This window comes from Colias eurytheme, chromosome 8, assembly GCF_061535395.1.
Source record: "Colias eurytheme isolate Ceu_HAF_F1 chromosome 8, ilColEury1 Martin Lab GWU primary, whole genome shotgun sequence".
Classification (NCBI taxonomy): domain Eukaryota; kingdom Metazoa; phylum Arthropoda; class Insecta; order Lepidoptera; family Pieridae; genus Colias; species Colias eurytheme.
The window spans coordinates 6,486,174-6,510,129 of NC_142987.1; the positions used below are offsets into that span (position 1 = coordinate 6,486,174).

General features: G+C 33.4%; 1 protein-coding gene and 1 long non-coding RNA gene across 2 annotated transcripts; one reads left to right on the plus strand and one right to left on the minus strand.

The window, feature by feature from the left end:
• Positions 1-1,249: 1,249 nt before the first annotated feature.
• On the minus strand, positions 1,250-21,706 carry LOC149906563 (uncharacterized). Its single transcript, XM_090104384.1, has 28 exons — positions 21,401-21,706; positions 21,183-21,321; positions 20,930-21,096; positions 18,325-18,497; positions 17,546-17,757; positions 17,151-17,271; positions 16,941-17,028; positions 16,533-16,635; positions 15,947-16,100; positions 12,968-13,016; positions 12,308-12,629; positions 12,035-12,090; positions 11,597-11,800; positions 11,116-11,285; positions 10,388-10,549; positions 9,414-9,596; positions 8,764-9,209; positions 8,174-8,317; positions 7,405-7,581; positions 6,589-7,077; positions 6,431-6,511; positions 5,234-6,344; positions 4,809-5,002; positions 3,636-3,764; positions 3,249-3,309; positions 2,727-2,869; positions 2,012-2,135; positions 1,250-1,426 (listed from the first exon to the last, which is right to left on the minus strand). Exons 1-28 carry the CDS (start codon positions 21,437-21,439, stop codon positions 1,396-1,398), a joined length of 5,472 nt encoding a protein of 1,823 aa, XP_089960510.1. The 5' UTR covers positions 21,440-21,706; the 3' UTR covers positions 1,250-1,395.
• A 146-nt stretch (positions 21,707-21,852) lies between these two features.
• On the plus strand, positions 21,853-22,706 carry LOC149906564 (uncharacterized). The gene is made up of 2 exons (XR_016456989.1): positions 21,853-22,212; positions 22,466-22,706. It is a non-coding gene; the product is annotated as an uncharacterized LOC149906564 (long non-coding RNA).
• Positions 22,707-23,956: the final 1,250 nt, after the last annotated feature.

The following is a 23,956-nucleotide window of genomic DNA, read 5'->3' on the forward strand; positions in this document are numbered from 1 at the left end:
TGTACTTAACTAATAATGTTTATTATTTAACTTATATATATTTAAATACCTGCAAGAAATCTTACATAAACATAATAAAAAATACATGTCTGGAACAATAAATCAAACACCGCAACTCGCAAGTTACTTATGTAGAATTTGGGATAGGTACTTATCCTGTTTTTAATACTACCTACTATTTTCAGTTTATGATAATATCGAGTTACGAGTTAATTTGTATAGCATAAAAATAAGCTCTCAACTTCTTCAGTCATTAAACTTATGCAATGGTGGAAAGTTGGTCAGACTGATTATACTTTCAGATAACTCGCTAACAAACCGGGATATCTTTTCAATTTTCTGTCCAGCACGCGCCTAACGAATCAAGTTTCGTCAAGAAGATGGAATAGTCAAATGATTGTATAACTGAATTTTACTCAGTTCTTTTTTTAAATCTTGGTGCGAATAAAATAAGAATGCTATTCAATTCGTAATAATAAAAAAATGTGTGCGTGTACTAGTGTACACACGTAAGAAGTGAAACTTCTTTATGGCCTTATTTTTTAAAAAATAATTTACTATATGCAACTTTACAGAAATACGTCGAATTACGCGTGGTAGTGATAAGAAAAAGATGGCGCGTATAAACGGAAAAATGTCACGCGTAACGAAAAAATGTTACACTAAATTTTTTTCCAACCCCGATAAAAAAGTTTCACTTCAAAAACCTTATGAGGAGGGGTTAGTATAATGATTTTTATTCAGCTTTTGCGTAAATAAGCATAATAAAACATATCAATATGTAACTACATATATACTTTCATGAAAATATTTGGTTTTGTCTGCCTTTACAGAAAGAGAGAATACGATAGTCGGGAGGCCAGAGAGTTATATGGAGCAACGGAATAACAGTTTTATTATGAGTAAGTAAATGTATTTGACTTCGCGATTGAATTATTATGAGCGACTAAAATCACCCTTCTGAAAGAGGAAATATTTTTTTTATAAGTAGGCTATCTGTTTTTAATTTAATATTAAAATAAAATCATAAGATGCAAAGCAATAATACGTAAATGTATCTAACCCTATGTTTTTCTTAGTTTTAAAAACAGCTGACCCAATTTGTTTGAATTTTATTTTAGACATAGAAATAAGATACATAGCTAACCGGATAACCGAGGAAGCATTTTGTCAAAATAATATTCGAAGGGGTGAAAACGGGCTTATAATATGATTGGAATAAGTAATAATAACAAACAATATATTATTATTGTATCAAAATTTCATTTTATTCTTAATTTATCATGATAATTCCAACAAAAACACAATATTAAATCATCACATTAGTATAGCATATAATGCTTCACAATAATAGTCCATTCACCATATTTTTTTTCTTGAAGCAGTATGTCTGTGTCAACCACGCCAGCCAGAGAATGATGGAGACCTATAAAATAAAAATATATGTTTGCATTGTACAGGTCGAAAAAATTCTTTGAAAAAAAACTACTTTGCTTTTTTCAATGGCTTGCCATCTAACAAACACTGGAACCAAGGCTTTCACTCAAATAGGGTGGAGATATTAAGCAAAAACAGGTCTCGAATACCCTATAATCGATATTAGGTTACTTGTATATTTTTATTACACACTAGATTTCCGCTTGCGGCTTCGCCCGCGTTTTCAAAGGAAAACCCGCATAGTTCCCATTCCCGTAGGATTTCCAGGATAAAACCTATCTTATGTGTTAATCCAAGTTACCCTCTACATGTGTGCTAAATTTCATTGTAATCAGTTCAGTAGTTTATGTGTGAAAACCATACATACATACATACATACAAACCTTTCCTCTTTATAATATGTATTAGTATAGATTTCACTAGCCACCACCGCACCACGCATACATAAAACAAAATATCTAATTAATTAAAAATATTTTTTATTGAAATTCATCTTTATTACCAATCGTTCAAATCCAACATAATCTATTTTCTGTTTAACCAATGTAAACAATTATAATAATATTATACGTACGTGTTAAAACTAGGTGCTTGTTGCGGCGCTTGTCCCGACTGCTGTGCGAGATTTCCGAACGTCAGCGTGTTCTGTGTCGCTAGGTTTTCAAACGTTGCATTTGATTGTGTTGGCGAACCGAATCCTGAAAATAATATTTATTGTGAAGAAGTTGAAACAAAAGTTCATGATATGAAAAATTGATAAGAATTAAAAAAAAAACAAAGTTTAAGTGACTGCACAAAAATATTAATAAAATATAAGAGACTTTTACTTTAAATGGAAGCTTATTCATAAAAAAGAAACAATAAAAAAAACATCTCTGACTCATCGAAATCATTGTCATAAAAATCAATATAAACTGATCTTATATACGTACTACGTACATAAGGGTAACGTGAGATCCTTCTGCATTCAAAGCTTATCGTACTTATTTGCTTGTACTCATTATTTTTATCAACAATCAAATATTCAAACATAAATACACCAATTATGCTAGCCACCACTTATAATAAACAAAAATGTATGCGTGTACTCTACACACGTAAGAAGTGAAACTTCTTTATGACCTTAAAAATGTCACGAGTATGGCGTAACGCAAAAATGTCACGCGTACGGCGTAACGCAAAAATGTCACGCGTACGGCGTAACGCACAAATGTTACACTAAATTTTTGTCCAACCCCGATAAAGAAGTTTCACTTCAAAAATAAATAAAAAATAAACACAAAACTCACCAGGCGAAGTCCCACCGAACACTTTCCCCGGCGAAGTGTTCCCAAAGCCGGGGGCACCGAACGCGGGGGCCCCGCCGAATGTAGCGGAGGCCCCGAAGCCCGCGCTGGGGCTCTTGTTACCACCGAATGCGGAGCCGCCGAAACTGTATAAATGTACATATTTTTTGTATTATTTAATTTTATTAAAAACTAGCTTACCGCCCGCTGCTTCGCCCGTTTTGTCTAAAACCCAATAAATTATATACTAAAACCTTCCTCTTGAATCACTCTATTAAAAAAAACCGCATCAAAATCCGTTGCGTAGTTTTAAAGATTTAAGCATACAAAGGGACATAGGGACAGAGAAAGCGACTTTGTTTTATACTATGTAGTGAAGCAAATTTACGAAATGTAAATAAAAATGTTCAACAATGAAATATCGAATTTTTAAAGCTTGTTTATTAGAGTCTATTTTTAGATTATACACAACATATTATGTGTATTTTTTACAACATTATTATTACTTGCTGTTATTTAACTTACCTAGGTGGTGATGAAAATACGGGTTTTGAGCCGAACACGGGTGAGCCACCAAAAGCAGGAGCTATAAATAAATAAAAAAATAACAAGTCATTATTTATTTTTATTAATCAGATTAATCGCCGGATTGTAATTAATCTAGCGATGAGATACAATAGCGATGTTTCGTTCGAAAGTGCAAAAAACTTACAAAACTAACAAAAAAATTACAAATACTGAGGTATATATACATATATTCAAGGTCACTTGAGAATAAAAAGAAAGTTTCCAAATGGCAGAACTATTACGTCTCATATTAAAAACAGATTTACGATTATGGACTCCTTACTTATTAATTATTATTAATTAATATATTAATACCGATTTTCAGTGAGTTTCAGCAAATCATACCCGATTGTTGTTGCGGCGAACCGAACACCGATGACTTTTGTGGACTACCAAAAGGCTGGCCCGTGGATGGTTGACTGAAACTGCCTCCAGAGCTACCGAATAACGAACTTTGCGTTGTAGCTGGTTGACCTGTAATGAAATAAAAGTAAATATTTAGACTATTATCTTTTACTATTATAGACTCATAATCTATTAAAAGATCGTCAAAAAAGAGAATGTGTGCCGAGCACACGTGTGAGAAGTGATACCAAAATCGTCGCCTTACTCCATGACGTGACGGTATTGCCATGACGCGACCTTGAAATTTTACTCTCAGCGCGCCTAAAGAAGTTACACTTCAAAAATATCGAGAAGCATTATTACATTTGCAATTATTCTAAATTGCACCGTGGCAGTAATGTTCAGTCTATTGTTATGTTGCATGTTCATTAGGAAACTCTACATATTAGGCAGAGTTCTGTCTGGCTCTGTCGAGCGGGGCAGTATTTCACGTCGCACCACCGCCTTATGCTTTATAAGGCGCAAGTTAGGCCGCACATGGAATACTGCTCCCACATCTGGGCCGGGGCACCTCAACAACACCTCCTTCCATTTGACCGTATTCAAAGGAGAGCAGTACGACTCGTTAACGAGCCAAGTCTTACCGATCGGCTTGATACTTTGGCGCTGCGAAGAGACGTCGCTTCACTGTGTGTTTTCTATCGCATCTACAATGGGGAGTGCTCTGAGGAGCTGTTTGGAACAATACCTGCCGCTGAATTCCATCACCGTACCGCACGCCACAAACTCAAATACCACCCACACCACCTTGACTCTTGGCGATCGACGACTGCGCGCTTCAAAAGAAGCTTCTTTCCGCGCACAACGAGTTTATGGAACGAACTTCCTCATGCGGTGTTTCCAAACGGTTACGACTTAGGGACCTTCAAGAAAAGAGCGTACTCCTACCTTAAAGGCCGGCAACGCACTAACAATGTCCCCGGCATTGCTTGTGCCTATGGGCGACGCAGTACACTTAACATCAGGTGACGCGTCTGCTCTGTTGCCTCCTCTTATATATAAAAAAAAAACGTTTCAGCATAATTTTTGAGTTATTTATTGTACGCTTAACGTCTATGCTGTTTTGCATTGATTTTTCAAGTTTTTAAAGTAAAAAGTAAGTCACATACTTACCAAAACCAGAACCAAATCCGCTAGTAGCTGTATTATTGCCTCCACTCCAGAAATCCGTGGCAGGCTTTTGCCCAAAACTGCCGCCACTGTTATTGCTTGCACCAAATATACTGGCGGCGGTGGGATTACTTCCACTGAACGTTGATTTTGCTCCAAACACATTGGTATTGGAACTTCCAAATACTGAGTTGGAACTGAAAAAAAATAAACGTGACGACAAAACAGTTAGAAGAAGTTATTAGATGAAAATTTTTATGAAATTTTAACAATTAAATTGCTAAAGCAATTGACGACTGTAAATAAATTATACATCATATTTGATTTGATTTGATTTATTTATTTGATATTATACTATTAAACTTTAAATGAAGTAAATGAATGTTAATCAAACATGTTAATAAAGTATGTATGTACAAGAATCTCACCTGCTGCCAAACAAATTGCCTCCACTTTGTGATGGAGCGCTCGTTGTAGAAATACTGGCTGCAGCAAACAAGCCCGCACCACCGTCACCAAACATAGATCCAGCCTGACTCGTAGTTGATGTTCCGAATACTGAAGCCGCCGGTGCAGTGGAACCAAACACTGATGACTGCGATGTAGGGGAACCGAACACTGCCTGTGACGTAGGCGCACCAAACACCGATTGGGACGTAGAAGTTTCACCAAAAACTGACGTTGGTGTCGTCGCCGCATTGCCAAATACAGGCTGGGCGGCGGTAGACGATCCAAACAATGATTGTGTGGTCGAAGTCGACGTTCCAAATATACTGCCTCCACTGGATTGCGTAGTAGGCGACGTTCCACCGAATGTGGATTGCGTTGTTTGCGATCCAAACGCAGGTTGAGCGTTACTGCCGAATACAGCACTTTGCGCAGATGACGTTCCAAAAAGCGATTGATTAGAAGAGAACACTGCGCCACCTCCAAAGGTAGACGCCTGTGTTGTTGTTGTATTAAACAGACCTTGAGCAGAAGTAGCTGGTGTACCGAATGCCGTTTTATTGGCGCTACTGAAAACGCTTTGAGCGGAAGACGTGCCAAATACAGAAGAAGAAGCAACTGTAGTGACGCTTGGCGTCGTAGTAGTGGAACCGAAGAGTGTACTTCCAAAACCTGGTGAACCAAAACTTGATGAGGTTGTTGTTGTAGTATTAGTGACTTGTGTAGAAGATCCGAACAATGGCTGAGCTGTCCCTGAAGATGGTGCACTGAATATTGAAGATTTTGATACAGCACTACCAAATATAGATTGAGGTGTAGGACTGGTAGGTGCTTGTGTTGTTGTTATAACTGTAGGTGTAACTGGTGATGATTGAGTAGAAGCTGGTGTTTCTATTTTGGGGGTAGTTTGTTCTGATTGGGGGGTTGGTGGTTTTTGTTCAGCAGTTTCTTCTTTCTTGGTCGAATCGGGCGTAGAAGCAACAGTTGTATCAGGAGGCGGTTCAGTAGTATCCGGTGTCGTGGATGAAGGTTTAGCTGGTACCGAAGTTGTAGATGTCACTTGAGATGTAGTAACTGTTGGACTCTCGGTCACTATAAACATAATTATAGAAAATAACATTAAGATTTTTGCATAGTGATAGTGTTAATTCAAAGCAAGTAATAAGTAAATGCCTTACCAGTAGTTGCTGCAGTAGTAGCAAAAAATGCAGCAGGGAGAGATTTTTGGATTTTAATTTCATTTGTTTTTTTAAGGTCCACTGCAAAAGAAGTTATTAATAGAAATAATTAATTTGTTAATTTCATATTACGCAATAATAAATGTATTATATCTTACCAACAAAAACAGGTTGAGAAGGTGTTACACCAGGCGGGATGCTAATAGATTGTATAGGAAAAGGTTTCAATTCACTATCCTTCTTTGCAACAGAAATTTTTACTGTAGCTTCCGCAGCTTTCTGTACATTCTCTTTAGGCACTGAAGGTTCTTTTTCTACTTTTGGCGCTGGTTTAACTTCAGCTTTACCAAACGTTATTTGATTTCCCTTAACGAGATCAGGAACATTTTGCACGCTTGTTAAGGGTGTAGATGTTTTCATACTGAATATATTTTGTAGGGGTTTAGTTTCTTTAGTTTGTGACTGAGTCACGCTTTTTATAGTTTCGAGTTCGCCCGTTTCATCAGATGTCACAATGGGTTTCACGGCTTGTTTTGTTTCAGGAGCTGGCGATTCCGTAAATTTACTGAACATACTCGTCATTCCGGCAATTGGTTTTGATGAAAATACTGATGAAGGTGTACTGCTAGTTGTGGCGGGTTTAGCAACTGTAAAAATGTTTTTTTTTTTTTATAGAAATGTTTGTTGTAATCATATTTATTTATGACTATTATTTGAAATATAGTATCAAAACTAAATTTAATATTATAAAAAACACGTATTGAATATGTTATAGTGCCAAAATGAATTAATCTTTTACACTAAAAAGGATGGCAGTGTCTACTGACTACTGGAAAAAGTATGATTATCAATTAATAAAATTATTTATTTAATTTTGAATAGATTGCAGTAAACCTTTTTGCAATTTAGATATTCACAAGACAATAAAATCTAGATATGATAATCATATTAATAACTTATTTTATTATACTCACAAGAAAAAGAAGTTGGCGAGCAGACATTTTGTACCAAGTTTTCAACATCACCTTTCAAATAATCTTTTAGTGAACGTTGGTTTGACGGTGAAGTTATATTAGCAGGGATTGGTTCAGTCTTTATTGGTTCTGCCGAAACTTGTGGTTGTGGCTTAGGAACATCTTCAGTCTTTGTTTCTACAATAATTTATTGTTTTATTAACAAAGGTATGAAATATAAACATAACCATGTATTTAGCTCCTAGAGAGGTGACTATTACAATCAATCGTATAATAAGTACAAAGTACCACAATCGATCTTTAAAACGGTACACTAACGCACACTCGATTAAACGTCGAAATAAGATGGCATGATAAAAATATCGTGAGCGAAAAGAGACAAATGAAGTTTAATATGGCTAATTAACCACATTTCCATGTGCCACTCCTGGAGCGCTAATAACCTATCTACAACTTTTTACATAGAATAGCATTGATAAAATGTATGAATACAATATATTATTGCAGGAGAAAGAACTTTATCAATACCCTAACAAAGCTAAGAGGACACGTTGGTGGATTTGATATATCAAATTATTAAATTAATATTAAATTAAATTAATATTATATATATTAAATTAATATTATATATAATAAAACAAGAAAATCTCTGCTTAATTATTTTCAAACGAATATACATATTTTATTATATTTTCCCTGAGTTTGGTACTTTACATAAGCTTTTTTAACAAATAAAATGTTACCAGAAAGTTAGTAAAAAGCTACATACCTCCAGTAAACAATGTTCTGGCAACATTTCCCATACCTGGTTTGGATGGTTTTGCCATACTTGCCGGTGAAAATGACGGTACGGAAATGGGTGATTCTTTCAAAGGTTTCGGCTCCTTTTTAATGAATGTATTAATTTGTTGAGCTGTGAATTGTTTATATATTGGAATAGATATTTGGTATTATTTGGATTAAACACATTATATTATATTACTTTAAGATTTGTGACGTGTTTTGAATGGGAGATTATTTTGTAATTAAGTCTAAAGTTAATAACATAATAATTTCAAATACACTTCCAGTTAATAAACACAGAAATAAAGAAGGAAATTAATGTGATTAGGATTAATATATATACGGCCTTACTAATAAAAAGTTAAACAATGGATAAATTTCTACCATTTTCTACCATAGCTGTGTCCTGCTCTTGTTCACATGAAACGTCAATCATAAAAACAAGACAGGCTATTGCAATTACTAATCCATTGCAAAGCGAATGGGTAACATTTTAATAGTAAGACCGTAAATGCATACGATACAATATTAATTTTATACAAGTAATTAATTATTAAAACACACATTCTACTATACCTTGCTGCAATTCAGTTTTCATTTTAGCCTGCGCCTCACTCATCATCTGAGCCTTTATTTCCTTTCTTATCTCTGCTTGCATTTCCGCCTCTATTTGTCTTTGAATATCCGCTTTTATTTGCTTCTGTATTTCAATTTGTCTTTGGGCCTCCAATTGTTTTTGGTATTCCATTTGTCTATGGATATCATTTTGCTTTTGTATTTCCATCTGTTTGTCCATTTCGCGTTTTTCCGCTCTTTCCTTGACGCCTTTCTTATATTTGTCCCACATGGATTCTAAATGCTGGCGTAGTTCAACACTGACGGGTTTAATTTTTTTGGGTCTATGGTTGGAAAGCATGTCGCGGAGAGCATCTAACTTTTGGGCGGATAGTTCCTTTTCTTTATTGTCTTGAGGTTCAATGCTCATGTTGAGAATATTTTTTGTCAATTTCGATAATGGATCCCTAAAATATGGAAGGGTTAATATATGATCATTAATGTCCTAATGGGTAGTTTTTGAGTTTTAGATAAAATCAAATCATTCGCCTTCATGACATTTGTGTAGTTGATATAATTTTCAATTTAGATTACAAAGTAAGTTTTAATTGGATAAGAAATGAATTATTAGTTGACTCCGAAAAATCTATTACAAAACAATTGATACATACTTATTCTTAAACGGCGTGCTTCGCAACAAGGAAGTGGATTTAAACATTGGCGTCGTATTACATTCGTTGAGTGTATTCCTTAACGTTTTTAACACTGCTTGTTGGCGACTAAGGATCTCTTGCTGTTTTACTAGTGGTTGATACACGTCATCTAAGATCGGACGAATCATGCGTTGGCCTGGTCTATGAAAGAATATTTTATGTATAAATGTAAAACACACTCTATGACGGTCCAAATTCGATAATTTTGAGAATTTTATTCAATAACTTAACTTTTTAAATTGCTCAGAATCAATCTAATTAACTGAAACAAGATAAAAAGTAAAACAACTAAAACCCAACTACGACAAAAAACGACGCTGAAAAAGTATAAAACAAAAGTTAAATTGATGAACTAATAAAGAAGCTATGAACGAAAAGATGTGAATTATATGCAATCAGCCCATGAATACAGGTAAAGTCACAAGCAAATGCTAGTAATATATATATATTCAAAATGTGCAAGTAAAAAGCTTCCAAATGATACCAAACACGGCATATTTATCTTAACTTTATTTTTTTACTCTGTATGTTTTGTCCGCTAGAGGGCGCCACATTAGATTTTGTGAAACCCCATATAGCCTATAACCAGCGGACAATTAAGACGCTTCTAATGATATGTCATTTGTCGAATTCTGATAAGTAGTTTAGAAGTTACGAGGGAACAGATGAACATACATACATACATACATACATACATACATACATACATACATAGCCTGTCAAAATCATAACCCTCCTTTTGCTTTGCCGTAGTCGGGTAAAAAAAAGACTAAACTATGATCACTATGATCTTTTTAACACTATTTTAACACCATATTCACATTGATAGTTTTGAAGGATAATATTTTAGAAAATGGTGGTAGGTAGGGTATATACTTGTTAACAAAGATATGATGTACATTATAAAAAATTAATAAATAACGAAAACTTACTTTCCATATTGACTTTTGGTAGACATTTCATTCCATTTAAAGTCAAGCGCTTTTTGTGCTTGGTCTAGCTGATTCTGCACGTAATACGCAAGCTTCTTGATAGACGCAAAACGTTTAATTGTTAACGGATCGGCTTGCGTCCATTCATGAAGATCCTTGGCTCTGAAAATATTTTCGTCATTTTATTTCATGAAAAGGAAAAATAAAAATTAAACGGATAAAAGGATTGCGCTTGTTAAATTCAATTATTTACATATGTAAGAGTTAAGGCTAAGTTAATTTAAGACAAGAACAAGAAATCATATTATTTATATTCTAAAAAAGCCGGGGCGGACCGGTAGGGTCCGCCCCGGCTTCGCCCGTGGTACGTTTACGTTTTCTCTACATAAGAACCATCCTCGTACTTCAAGGAATATAATAAAAAAAGAATTATCGAAATCGGTTCAGCCGTTCTCGAGTTATGCGCTTACCAACACATTTTGCGATTCATTTTTATATATAAGAAGAAGAAGATATTCAAAGTATAGTTTAAAACTGGATTAATAAAATCTTAAAACAATCGTTTGATATTTTGATTTATAGCATTTAAATGTTTTATAAATGAGAATTTTTTAAAGAATCCCGATTTAAATCCGCCTCGTAATCGAATTTTTACGGTGCTATAAAAAATTTCTCAAAACAATTGTTTATTAGAAATCTAGGATAAAAAAATAAAAAAAAAATTTTACTCAGCATGTGTTTTAGCCTCAGCGATCACCGCACACGCTCTTACAAGCTCCAACTTCAATTGAATTACAGATTCCGTCAACTCTTCTACAGAACAGTCTTTCTTCAATTGTTCCGCGTGTAGCGTTTGCAGTTCTGAGTTTGGTTTAACCGCGTCGATTTCTTGTTGAATCTGAATTAGACACTAATTTATTTATATATAAATGTATTTATAGGTATGAAATACCTCATAATAACTTATCAAAATACTACATGTTTTGCCTTTGGCACAGAATATTGTGCTAAGTTTAAGATATCATTTATCACCTGAAAGTAAGTGATTTAGTATCGTGTGTTTTGACAAAAAAGTGATGTCCAGAAATATATAATACATAAACCAAGGTAACGGTAGCATCCTTTTCATATTCATTTTTATACAACTTTATACAATACATAAATATTTTTAAAAACAAAAATATTATAATTTCTTACTTAAATACCCACCTTATTCTGACTCTCCCTAGTCATTGTCATAAATTTATAAAGTTCCATTTGGAAATCATTGACTTCCTTTATCAACATATTCTTCAATTCAAGTTCCACTTTAGCTTTATTTGCCTTCTCTTGTTCTAACTTCATCGCAGCATTTGCTTCTACTGTAGCATTTTGATTTGGAGTGATTTGTACTGGAGTTGGTTTTGGGGCTGCCTACAACATTATTTTATTGTTATTTTGGATAGATAATAATATTCAAAAAACTTATAGATTATCATTTAGCAAAGGTAGGTTTATGTGATGACAAGCTAAACTGGATGAGATAAAAGTTTTTGTTGTTTTTCAATAACATATATAATTTTTGAGGAAAATCATGCAATGAAATTAGTTATTGCAAGGTTCTAAATCCTTCACATTATTTGGATTTTGGTTTTCATAAACACTTACTGGTGGAGTCGATACAGTAACAGCTGCTGTTGATGGCTTTTGCACATTAAATGCAGCTGAAATAATAAAAATTTTAAAACTTCAAATTTTAAAACATTTTCCATATAAATTTCAATGGCAGATTTGTGTTAGTTCAATGTTTATCTAAAATATGATTAATATATCTCTTGATTTTAAAATTACAAATTTTAAAGAGGTCTTTAGTAATAGCAATAACAAAATATTGAATAGCCCAATTCTAGGTCTCCTTAAATATAAAAATAAAATATTTACCCGCAGCTCCAATAGCACTCTGCACTTGCGACAATGAAAATTGCGCGCTATTTGGCGTCTGTTGTTCGACCTTTGGCGTCTGTTGTATGGGCTTCGAGAGCTGTTGTATTGATGTTAACTGTTGTATTGACGTTAGTTGTTGTACTGGGGATTGTTGAATCGGTTGTTGTTGAATTGGTTGTTGTTGTTGAATTGGTTGCTGTTGTTGAAATGGTTGTTGTTGTTGAATTGGTTGTTGTTGTTGAATTGGTTGTTGTTGTTGAATTGGTTGCTGTTGTTGAACTGGTTGTTGATGTTGAACTGCCGCCGCGGCCGGTTGAGGCTAAAATATGTTGCAAAACTTAGTGACAAATGTTATACATACATTTTGAAGGTTAAGTTAACATTTTTTTTATCAAATCAAAGTAAACATTGATTTTGTTATGAGCTATAAGTAATAGATATTTAACAATAATTAATATTAGTATTGGTTTGGTACACAATATTTTGATCGCCAAGGTATTATAGAATGAAATAAAATAATTGATTTTATTAAGAAAAATTTTAATTTGTATTCATATCTGTGTCTGAAATAAATATATTAGAATAGAATTCTTCTCTTATCTACTTGCCTAAAATGAAAATAAATTAATGGATCACAGTGCTTAAAAGAAAGCTTACCTGAGCAGGTGGTGCAGCTTCCTGTTGTGGTGCGTCATCTGGTATTTCACTAAAAAAAAAATATTGGTTGTTTGTAAAGTAGGTTTACGATCGAGATGTTTACGTGATAACGTCTTATTGGTGGCAGCGCTCGAGATGAGACGGGAGATCGGTCCGTCTCTCTCTCGTTATACCTGCGATCGCGCTCGTGAGGTTTTGGTGTGACACAAGTTTCTGAACATGTCACCCGACTAAAACGATTTTAAAAACGTTATCACGTTAAAATTAAGTTTTATTGCAAGTAAGAAATACTCAAACAGAAAGAGTAGAGTTATTGTCGAGCCAATTTAATAGGCAACATTTGACGTCTATCAATGTTATCTTCATAGGGTGGTAACCTGCTTAAAAACATCGATTAAAGTGAATCAATCGATACGGACTTGAAACATTTGTCAATCGAACTTGAAACACATGTCAATAATTTATTATGATTTTTATTCCCAAGTAATCTATGCATTCGATTCTAGATGTCAGATTTCGATTTTTAGAGTAACGTCTCTGGTATTTAACAAGAAAAAAGGTTTATTGACACAAAATTGTAGCAACGTCAGTTCTTTTAAATCAGAAATTGTTTATTATGTTTAGAATGGTTTATCAGTAAAATCAAATCCTAAAATTACTTGTATCGGTCATTATTATTATAAATATGTAATCGTAATTGAAAAAAGTTAAGCAAATGTGCAGTTCTAACAAAACGAAATATCATTTTATTCTATGTCGTCGTTACTAGGTTATCGGTCAATTAGGGAAAGCTGGCATGTTCACAGTACTCACACTTATGCAATTTCACTTACAGTATGTTCAAAAATAAATGCGACTCTAGTTTCATTTTAGACTTGAATTGTAAAATGGGTGCGTTGTAGATATATATATGCAAATATAATTACTTATGAAAGCTCTCATAATTTACCTGTAAAATTATAATTTAAAAGTAAATCAATTGATGAAGTTAATTATTTATTCTAATAATAATCAATTGGATAAAAGTATTAATAATCATTCAATCATCAAATAATAATTAAATTCCTGACTTTGGTCGAGTAAAGATATCTAAGAAATATTATATTTGTAGTAAGTACGTAATACCTACCAATACGCGCTAACAAATATGTGTTACATGTTTATTGTATAATTTTCACACTATTGGTTTTAAACTCAAACTCAAACATTTATACAATTAGACTTCTTCTAGAAGCACTTTTGAATCGTCATAACAGTTTAACAGTTTTAACATTTACCACCAATTCAGAAAGCAGTATCTATAGAGAAGAAGAAGAATCTATTTAATCATAATCGTAATCTTCTACTTCACTGTAACTTTCATCGCTCGAAGAACTCGATGTTTCGTTGTCGGAATTTCTTAATGAGTCAGTGTAATTATCTACTTTTGGTTCCAATTGAATATATTTTTCCTCATGTTCTCGCGTCTTTCTCCAAACGTCACTAAACATATCCAGACTAATAGCATTTGCTTCCTTTCTAAATAATTCTTCCACAGTTTTCAAGTTAAAGTTCACATTTTGTGATGCTACTTTCCCTTTAATTATGCCCCATAGTAACTCTATTGGGTTGAGTTCTGGATGGTATGGTGGAAGGCGCAATACACTATGTCCATGATCTTTGAGGATTGCATCAAGTAGGTAAAAATTGTGTATAGTTTGGCTTATTTTTTTTAATAATGTGATAACTCTGATTATTAATTAGTTATTTGATTTTTGAAAAAAAAAATGCCGATTTTAGTCAAAATTTATATTTTTCTAACAAGATCCTTATCATCCAAATTTCCACCTTGGTGAGAAAAATTGACATTTCTAATGAAAATGAACAAAAAATTAAATGATTTTATTAAATACTGTAAAATAGTCTATAATTCTTCCATTTACTGTATCACAAAATTCTTCATAGATTTTTAGATATTCGTACTACACCAATTACATCACCCTGTATTTATAAACAATTGCAAAATATGACACATACATAGGCCGGGAGATACTGACACAAAATTTCGGGTCATTTGTAACAGAATGGCGGTTCTACAGAGGTCTTATTACGCAATGACTAAAAGAAAAATGATGGTCACAACTCAGAACGCTGATACCGGCGGACTAGTCGCGTGGGTGGCGAGAAAAAAAAATTCAAAAATTTGCAGATTTTCCGCGGTATGGCGACCATTTGGAATCGTCCGAAAAGTATGGCATGGCGATTTTAGTAAATGGCTGCACGACGATGGTTACCTGTGCAAAAGTGAGCCCGGTACAAATGGTTGAATTGTTTTTTTTAAATCAACGCATTCACGTCGGTATGGCGGACTGTAAGTCACATCGTAACTGTATGGCATGACACTACCGCCTACAACTTTTTTAAGGGCTATCGGTAAATTCTAAAATTTTTGTGTTACAAATCGTTGGACTTTCGCTATTTATCCGACGAGTGTGACTAACGCCCACGCGACTAGTCCGCCGGTACCAGCGTTCTGACCATCATTTTTATTTTTGTCATTGCGTACTAAGACCCCTCTAGACCGCCATCCTGTTACAAATGACCCGAAATTTTGTGTCAGTATCTCCCGGCCTAACATGTGCAATATGTAAATGTGTTGACGTTCCAGCTCTTCTTAATATACCTATACGTTGTTGAATTTTGTTGAACTGTCAAGTGTTGCCTATTAAAATGGCTCTACTTTAATAAGGGAGCAATGAAAAAACAAAATTTTCACTATTCTTAATTCTTATAAGCCTGATATAATTGATGAGCGACTATGTGCTCTCTGTAATTTTGACAAAGTCTATGAAGAAGGTGGTTCTTATTAACATAATTGGACAATATTCAGTTGTTCTAGAAGAAGTCTAGTTTAATCAAGGGTTTATAAAAAATTAAATTTATAAAGGGTTGATGTCAAATATGAGTCTGAATAAATGTATGCTATAAAAATTTCCTTACCTCGTCATAGCAGCAGTTGGTAAAGATAGGTTCTGAGGCTGTGTGCATATTTTCGCAACCCCCTTATCCAAGTTTATGATATTGAAGACTGTTAGGAGACCAGTCTGTGATACGATGAGCAAAAAAGGCATTGGTGGTAGAACTTCATTTTCACCTAAAACGAAAAATATGAAAGACTAGCTGCTCCGCGCGGTTTCACCCCCGTGGCTCCACCCCTGTTGGTCGTAGCGTGATAATATATAGCCTATAGCCTTCCTCGATAAATGGGCTATCTAACACCGAAAGAATTTTTCAAATCGGACCAGTAGTTCCCGACATTAGCGCGTTCAAACAAACAAACAAACAAACTCTTCAGCTTTATAATATTAGTATAGATTTACCCTTTGAATGTATAAAAATTACTTTAAAAATTACAATGTATAACTAGAAATTTTGTTTTATCAAATATATAATTATACAAAATATTACTTGTTATTTGAACCATATAATAAGCATGTATGTATTTATTAGATCTGTTAAAAAATAGTGGTTCACTATTTCTATGTGTCTACAGTGTTCTCTATAATAATAAAATTGTGTCATTTACCCCATGGCAGCTGATGAACAGCACTAGTATCAACACATAATCCAACAGGGTAGTTTTCTTGTTTTTTAGATGTTAGCGGCAACTCTGGTCTGGCTTCATCATTCTGAAAATGATTTTAGTAAATAAAAATTTTCATATGATAAATTGATTTTTATAAATATTTACTTTTAAAGCTCAAATATTTTTAAAGAAAATGTTAATTTAATTATTAAAATAAATAAAAATTATTGTTATAATATCTTAATTCAGATTTATTTATACTATTTTGCCAGAATTACGGTCGATAATCCGCCTCTACCACCGATGTGGACGTCTCAACATGACCACAACCACTCTGCCAAGAGTGAATCGACAAAGAAGAAGAATTTTGCAGTAGATAATTACTGGAAATATAATAATAATGCTTACCTGGCACCATTGTATCCAAGCAACACCATCTTTGGTTCCAAGGGTTGCAATTTCCATACTATTTGAAGATGATGACAAAATCATATTCCTGAAATTTATGAAAAAAACAAGTTATATTTTTTATATCTTAGACACTTTGAATATGGCTTAATAGGCTGGGCGTTGCCCTGGCATGGCAAGAATACGCAAAAAATAATAAATTCTTCTTACCATTGGGCAATGCCATGTAAATAGTAATACCAGGGTCTATTAGACCCCATACTGTAGCAAATATCTTCATAGTTTAGGCATCCTGGCTTTGCTCCCTTAGGTGTGCTGACTATAGTTACAGCTAAAATCATAAAACAGAATATATAACAGACAACTGACAAAACTATAGTTTTTGATATAAGAAGACAATTATACAATATTACTTTTTGATTCAAGATTCATAACAAATAAGCTGTGTTTTATTGATGAATATCAACATTTCAATTGGTTGTATCAAATAGAAATAAACAAAAAAATTTCAAACTATCCTGTTCCTTTTACGGGTGATTTCTACTGCTATTTGCTACTGATATAGATTTTGTACTAAATATATTAATTACAAACATATTTCATACCTGGCCGGCTATTATCAGACGCATTTCTAAATACAACAGCAAATTGATAAGTGGATATCCAATAAATAGCCAGAGCTTCAACAGGCGCTCCTTCAAACAGATTGGGAGCGGGTACTTGTTTCATAGGTGACAAGTCTGGTTTGTATTGACAGAGCGTTCCGTCATTGTTCCCAGTTACTAACTGTTTTCCTTTGGGGCTCCAACATATGCACCTGATAAAATATATAAACAGAAATATTAAGAAACTAGAGGTCTGCCCCGGCTTCGCCTGTGGTAATAAAAGGTAATCGCATCACATCGTAATAAATAATTTCGCAATAAAAGGTAGCCTATGTCCTTTCTCGGGTATCAAAATATCTCCATACCAAATTTCATGCAAATTGGTTCAGTTGTTTAGGCGTGATTGAGTAACAGACAGACAAACAGAGTTACTTTCGCATTTATAATATTAGTATGGATTGGTCATTGGTAGAGTAGTCATCACTACATAGTAAAAAACAAATTCGCTTTCCACCGTCTGTGTTTCCGTATTATTAGATCTTTAAAATTACACAACAGATTTAGATATTATTTAATATAGATTTGGTAAGTTTTCTACAAAGCAGAGGGAAAGCAAATAATATTATTAATTACACAAATGTTTAACAACAATATATTCTTAACAGTCATGATGTTTACAACCACTTATTTTAATAAAGTTTTCATATAAGTGGATATTTAATTTAAATGAGAGTAAAGTTCTTTAAATGAAGCATAAAATATGTAACAAATGTACTTACCTAGCAGTAGATGGTATTTGCTTTTTCTGCATAGTACTAACTTGGCAAACAACTAGAGTACCGTCAAAGAAGACAATACCAATAGTGTCAGGTACACATGGATTCCATTGCAGGGATGATACAAAAGTTGATGGATTGACATCACATTTTATAGATGCAGATGGTCCAACATTCTAAAAAATTATCCACCAATATATTGATTACAAGATAAAATGATAAATTAACACAATTATAAAGAAAGAAACAGCAAATTATCTAAATTTATAAAGAATAGAATTTTTTTTCTATTCTTTATAAATTTATATTTATAAAGCATTTGAATGCCGTAAAACCAAAAATATCAAATTCACAGTTCACACAATTATTTATTAAACTATTACTAACTTATTTGATAATAGTCCATTGAATGAGTCCCTCCAAGGGGCGTCTAGAGTGCGTGGGTTAGTAACGTAAGATGTTTCTTCGGAAACATGTCAAGAGTCCCTAGGTAATAAACATACTAAAACCCCGGGCCACTAGGAGGAGCCCCGGAGTGGGGGGAGGGGGGAAATGGGTCCATTTTTTCTTTTCTCGTTTCAATCTCAAAAACGGTACATGTTAGAGAAAAACTTTCAAGGAAAAGTTGAAAGGCCATAAAATTATCTACAAGTTCTACCTAAATCATTTTTTCCTATATCCTACCGTTTCTGATTTATACGCAGTAAAACATGATTTTGGCTCAAACAATTTCCACATCAATCGATCAAAAAATATTTCTGTCTTCCAAAAAACTCAAATGTGCAACTTGTGACCAGTACTGATAGATTGCTCTTAATCAGGTCTATAATTGGTAAAATAAACACATTCCTCCATGGAAGCCTTTAGGAGGAATCGATTGTCAAAATATTATATTAGGGCAGTTTGAGTTACTGAACTTGATATTTTTATTTTTTTCTTCCAAAAAACTCAAAAGTGCAACTTGTGACCAGTTCAGATAGATTGCTCATAATTAGGTCTATCATTGCTAAAAATACCAGATTCCACCACGGAGGCGTTTACGGGGAATTGAATTTTATCAGGGTAGTTACGATACATGAACTTTTTATTTTTTCTTCCAAAAAGCTCAAAAGTGCAACTTGTGACCGGTACAGATAGATTGCTCATAATTAGGTCTATCATTGATAAAAATACCAGATTCCACCATGGAGGCGTTTACGGGGAATTGAATTTTATTAGGGTAGTTAGTTAAAAAGTTCATGTATCGTAACTACCCTAATAAAATTCAATACCTCCTAAACGCCTCCATGGTGGAATCTGTTTTTTTTATCAATGATAGACCTAATTATGAGCAATCTATCGGTACCGGTCACAAGTTGCACTTTTAAGTTTTTTTGGAAGAAAAAAAATAAAAAGTTCAAGTATCGTATCTACCCTAATAAAATTCAATTCCCCGTAAACGCCTCCGTGGTGGAATCTAGTATTTTTATCAATGATAGACCTTATTATGAGCAATCTATCTGTACCGGTCACAAGTTGCACTTTTGAGTTTTTTGGAAGAAAAAAATAAAAAGATCAAGTTCAGTAACTCAAACTACCCTAATATAGTATTTTGACAATCGATTCCTCCTAAAGGCTTCCATGGAGGAATGTGTTTATTTTACCAATTATAGACCTAATTAAGAGCAATCTAACAGTACCGGTCACAAGTTGCACTTTTGAGTTTTTTGGAAGAAAAAAATAAAAAGATCAAGTTCAGTAACTCAAACTACCCTAATATAGTATTTTGACAATCGATTCCTCCTAAAGGCTTCCATGGAGGAATGTGTTTATTTTACCAATTAAAGACCTAATTAAGAGCAATCTATCAGTATCGGTCACAAGTTGCACTTTTGAGTTTTTTTGGAGAAAAAAAATAAAAAGTTCAAGTATCGTAACTACCATAATAAAATTCAATTCCCCGTAAACGCCTCCGTGGTGGAATCTGGTATTTTTATCAATGATAGACCTAATTATGAGCAATCTATCTGTACCGGTCACAAGTTGCACTTTTGAGTTTTTTGGAAGAAAAAAATAAAAAGATTAAGTTCAGTTACTCAAACTACCATAATATAATATTTTGACAATCGATTTCTCCTTAAGGCTTCCATGGAGGAATGTGTTTATTTTACCAATTATAGACCTAATTAAGAGCAATCTATCAGTACCGGTCACAAGTTGCACATTTGAGTTTTTTGGAAGAAAGAAATATTTTTTGATCGATTGATGTGGAAATTGTTTGAGCCAAAATCATGTTTTACTGCGTATAACTCAGAAACGGTAGGATATAGGAAAAAATGATTCAGGTACAACTTGTAGATAATTTTATGGCCTTTCAACTTTTCCTTGAAAGTTTTTCTCTAACATGTACCGTTTTTGAGATTTAAGCGAAAAATGAAAAAATGGACCCATTTCCCCCCTCCCCCCACTCCGGGGCTCCTCCTAGTGGCCCGGGGTTTTAGTATGTTTATTACCTAGGGACTCTTGACATGTTTCCGAAGAAACATCTTACGTTACTAACTCACGCACTCTAGAACTTTTTATTCAATGGACTATAAATATAAAGTTAGTCAATAAAATGGCTACTTACTGGATTTTGAAAATCAGTTACTTTAAAAACCAATAGCATTTGACTCCCCACTACAGCTAGCCATTCCTGATCACAGTTTACGGCTATATGAGTGGGTTGCACTGGTAGTTTGACCGATAGGTGTTGTGGTTCAATTTCATTGTTGATCAAGTCTTTGATATTATACACTGTAAGGAGTATTCAATAAATAGTAGTTTGTGTGATTAAAATTATAATTTATTCATAATTTAAAATAAATTTAAGTATAACTTACCAGATAAAACTCCTTGTGGTGAAGCAACAAATACAATACCATATTTGCTTGATGTCGTCAAAAGATTATACCCTCGATTAGGCAATGTATTAGATGTATTAAACACCTTTATTTTCCGTTGTAGCTTGTAAAGCAGATTCTAAAAGCCGGGTAGTATTATAACCTATTAGAAATTTATATTTTGTAAAATATAATATATTTAAATGGATATTACTTACAGATTCATCTATGGAATTTGGTCCAAATTGGACTTCCATCGTAGGAGATTGCGATTTGGGTTAACTTCAAAAGATAGACATAAAATTTAAAAAGAATAAAAAGTATTTGTAAAAGTGAGCATTAGGACATTATTGGGATTACTTAAATAGTAAATAGTGCAAGTATATAGAAAGTAAATATAAAATTCATTAATAGCCCTTAAATTCGAAGTTAATAAGGTATTAAAAAGATTATTTAGATCGTTGGAAATACAAATATGCCAAAGAAAACGAGAATAAAACCGCGACAGAAACACAGACAGAATTCCTTCCGTATGTCAAATGTCAATGTCAAATGTCAATAAACAACGATCAGTGTCATAGTAATAGACAGCAGTGTAAAGTGTTGTCTTACAGAAAAATAAAACCACAGATAGTAGGTACTACGTAAACGTACTAGTGCTACCTGCGTAGACAGAGAAACCAATAGACAAATTGATAGTTTATGTCGCATTCACACAAGAAAAAGAGCAACTTATGCCGGTGTTGTGTAAAGAAATGAGAGAGAACGATAAAATTTTTTGTTTCACCCAGCGTGCCACTTTTTTCAAGAAAAGAAACCTACTTTGCTAAACAAAGTTTGACAGCTAAGTATCGTCTTCCCTAAAAATATAGTTTTTACATGTTCTAAGTTACGTAATTCATGGTATGTTTGGTTTTTAATGATTTAGACTTACTGTTAATACCTTATAAAATAATACCATGGTGCGGTGTAGCGTTAAAGGGTGTTAAAGTGATAGTGGAACGAAAATGCCTGGATTGTCTTTTCACTCGTAAGTATACAACTCTTTATCAGTTTATAGGCCTTCATGATATTTCAGCGTGTTAATATATTGTGTATCACGTGCTGTTGACTTGAATACATTGTTTAAAAACCACAAAAATAACAATTATAAATTTTAACCTAAAAAATTTTGTGTTGCCAACTTTTCTACAAATTGTTACCCACTATTATGGGAAATAATAATATATATTCTGCAGTGTGTATTTAATTAAATATCTGAAATATTCAATGGCTTGTTCCAGTTTTCCTGAACCGGATAATTTACGACAAATTTGGATTGTAGCTACAGGATGAACAGATTGGAAACCAAAACCGAAGGTTAGAAAGTATTACGGCAATCACCACCACCGCGACGCTGCCCCGCCGAAGACAATGGACACTCTTGGTTCCAACTTCCAACATTGAACCGGAGGGACGTAGTTAATTAAGTTAGAGATAATTTAAATGTAATTTTTTTATTACAATAAATTATTATTAAGTAAATTTCGTTTTTTTTGCGCGTTCGCGGGTCGGTCAATATAATTAACGTGTGTATCTGTTAATACTTACGAAAATAAACATTCTTTTATTTTTTTTATTTTATTTTATAAAAAATAATGAACAATCGAGTTTTCATCTACATTATCATTACATACACATTTTTATATGGGATTATGATAATTATATATATTATACATACTAGTGGTCCACCCCGGCTTCGCCCGTGGTACATATTTCGCAATAAAAGGTAGCCTATGTCCTTTCTCAGGTATCAAAATATCTACATACCAAATTTCATGCAAATTGTTTTAGTAGTTTAGGCGTGTTTGAGTAACAGACAGACAGACAGAGTTACTTTCGCATTTATAATATTATATAGTATGGATTATATAATATATAGGTATGTGTATATACATAATATGTATTACCCATCTAAAAGTAATATGTTTATTATATACTAGCTGCGCTCCGAAAACCATACATACATATGTACATACATAATTACAAACATTTTCTCTTTATAATATTAGTATAAACATGTAAGTATGTAACGTGGATATCTCATTATTATCCACTTATGTTATGTGAATAATGATATTGAGAGATTTGTATCTTACAAATTGCGGGGTAAATTTTCCCTCACATGGTAACCCTAAATATTGTGACGTATTCTTTTTTATCTCTTTCTGCGACACGCATTGCCGGTGTCTATTGGATTCTCTGTCTACGGCTACCTGGTGGCGTGCTTAATGTTGCCAGCCCAACTAATATTTTTTTTTCTTTATTTAAAGTAAATTTTGGGATTCTCTATAATATATTGTTATTCTTGAGGTTATTCTAATTTGTTATTCAAGTTTATTATTTAGGTATGCCAATGCCGCCAATGGCCGCCGATGGGTGGCCAATGTTTAGTTCCAATTTTGGCTGCGCGCAGACTTATCTTGCGCGCACTATAATTATTTACACAAAGTTTATGATTTTATTCTCGTTCATAATGGGCATATGCACTAATGGATAATAACCAATGAACTTTTATTCTGGGGTTTTTTAATAAAACAATATTAGAGTAATCAACTATTATTATTTAAAAATGGTCATACGAATGGCGCCAAATATTTTTACGAGAATAAAATGATAATATTATAGGCGTTCGTCTTTATTTCACCGATTCGTTTTTCTATAATATTATTGTAAAAGTTACTATCATAATAATATTATAAAGAGTAGAGAAACTTTTTCACTATCATAGTAAG

Excerpts from the sequence above, each read along its gene's own strand:
- LOC149906563 (XM_090104384.1), bottom strand. The coding sequence starts at position 21,439 with ATGGAAGTCCAATTTGGACCAAATTCCATAGATGAATCT. Across the intron at positions 7,582-8,173 it reads CAGAACATTGTTTACTGGAG|AAACAAAGACTGAAGATGTT; the intron begins GTATGTAGCTTT and ends AAATTATTGTAG. Across the intron at positions 3,310-3,635 it reads TTCGCCGCAACAACAATCGG|CTCCTGCTTTTGGTGGCTCA; the intron begins GTATGATTTGCT and ends ATTTATTTATAG.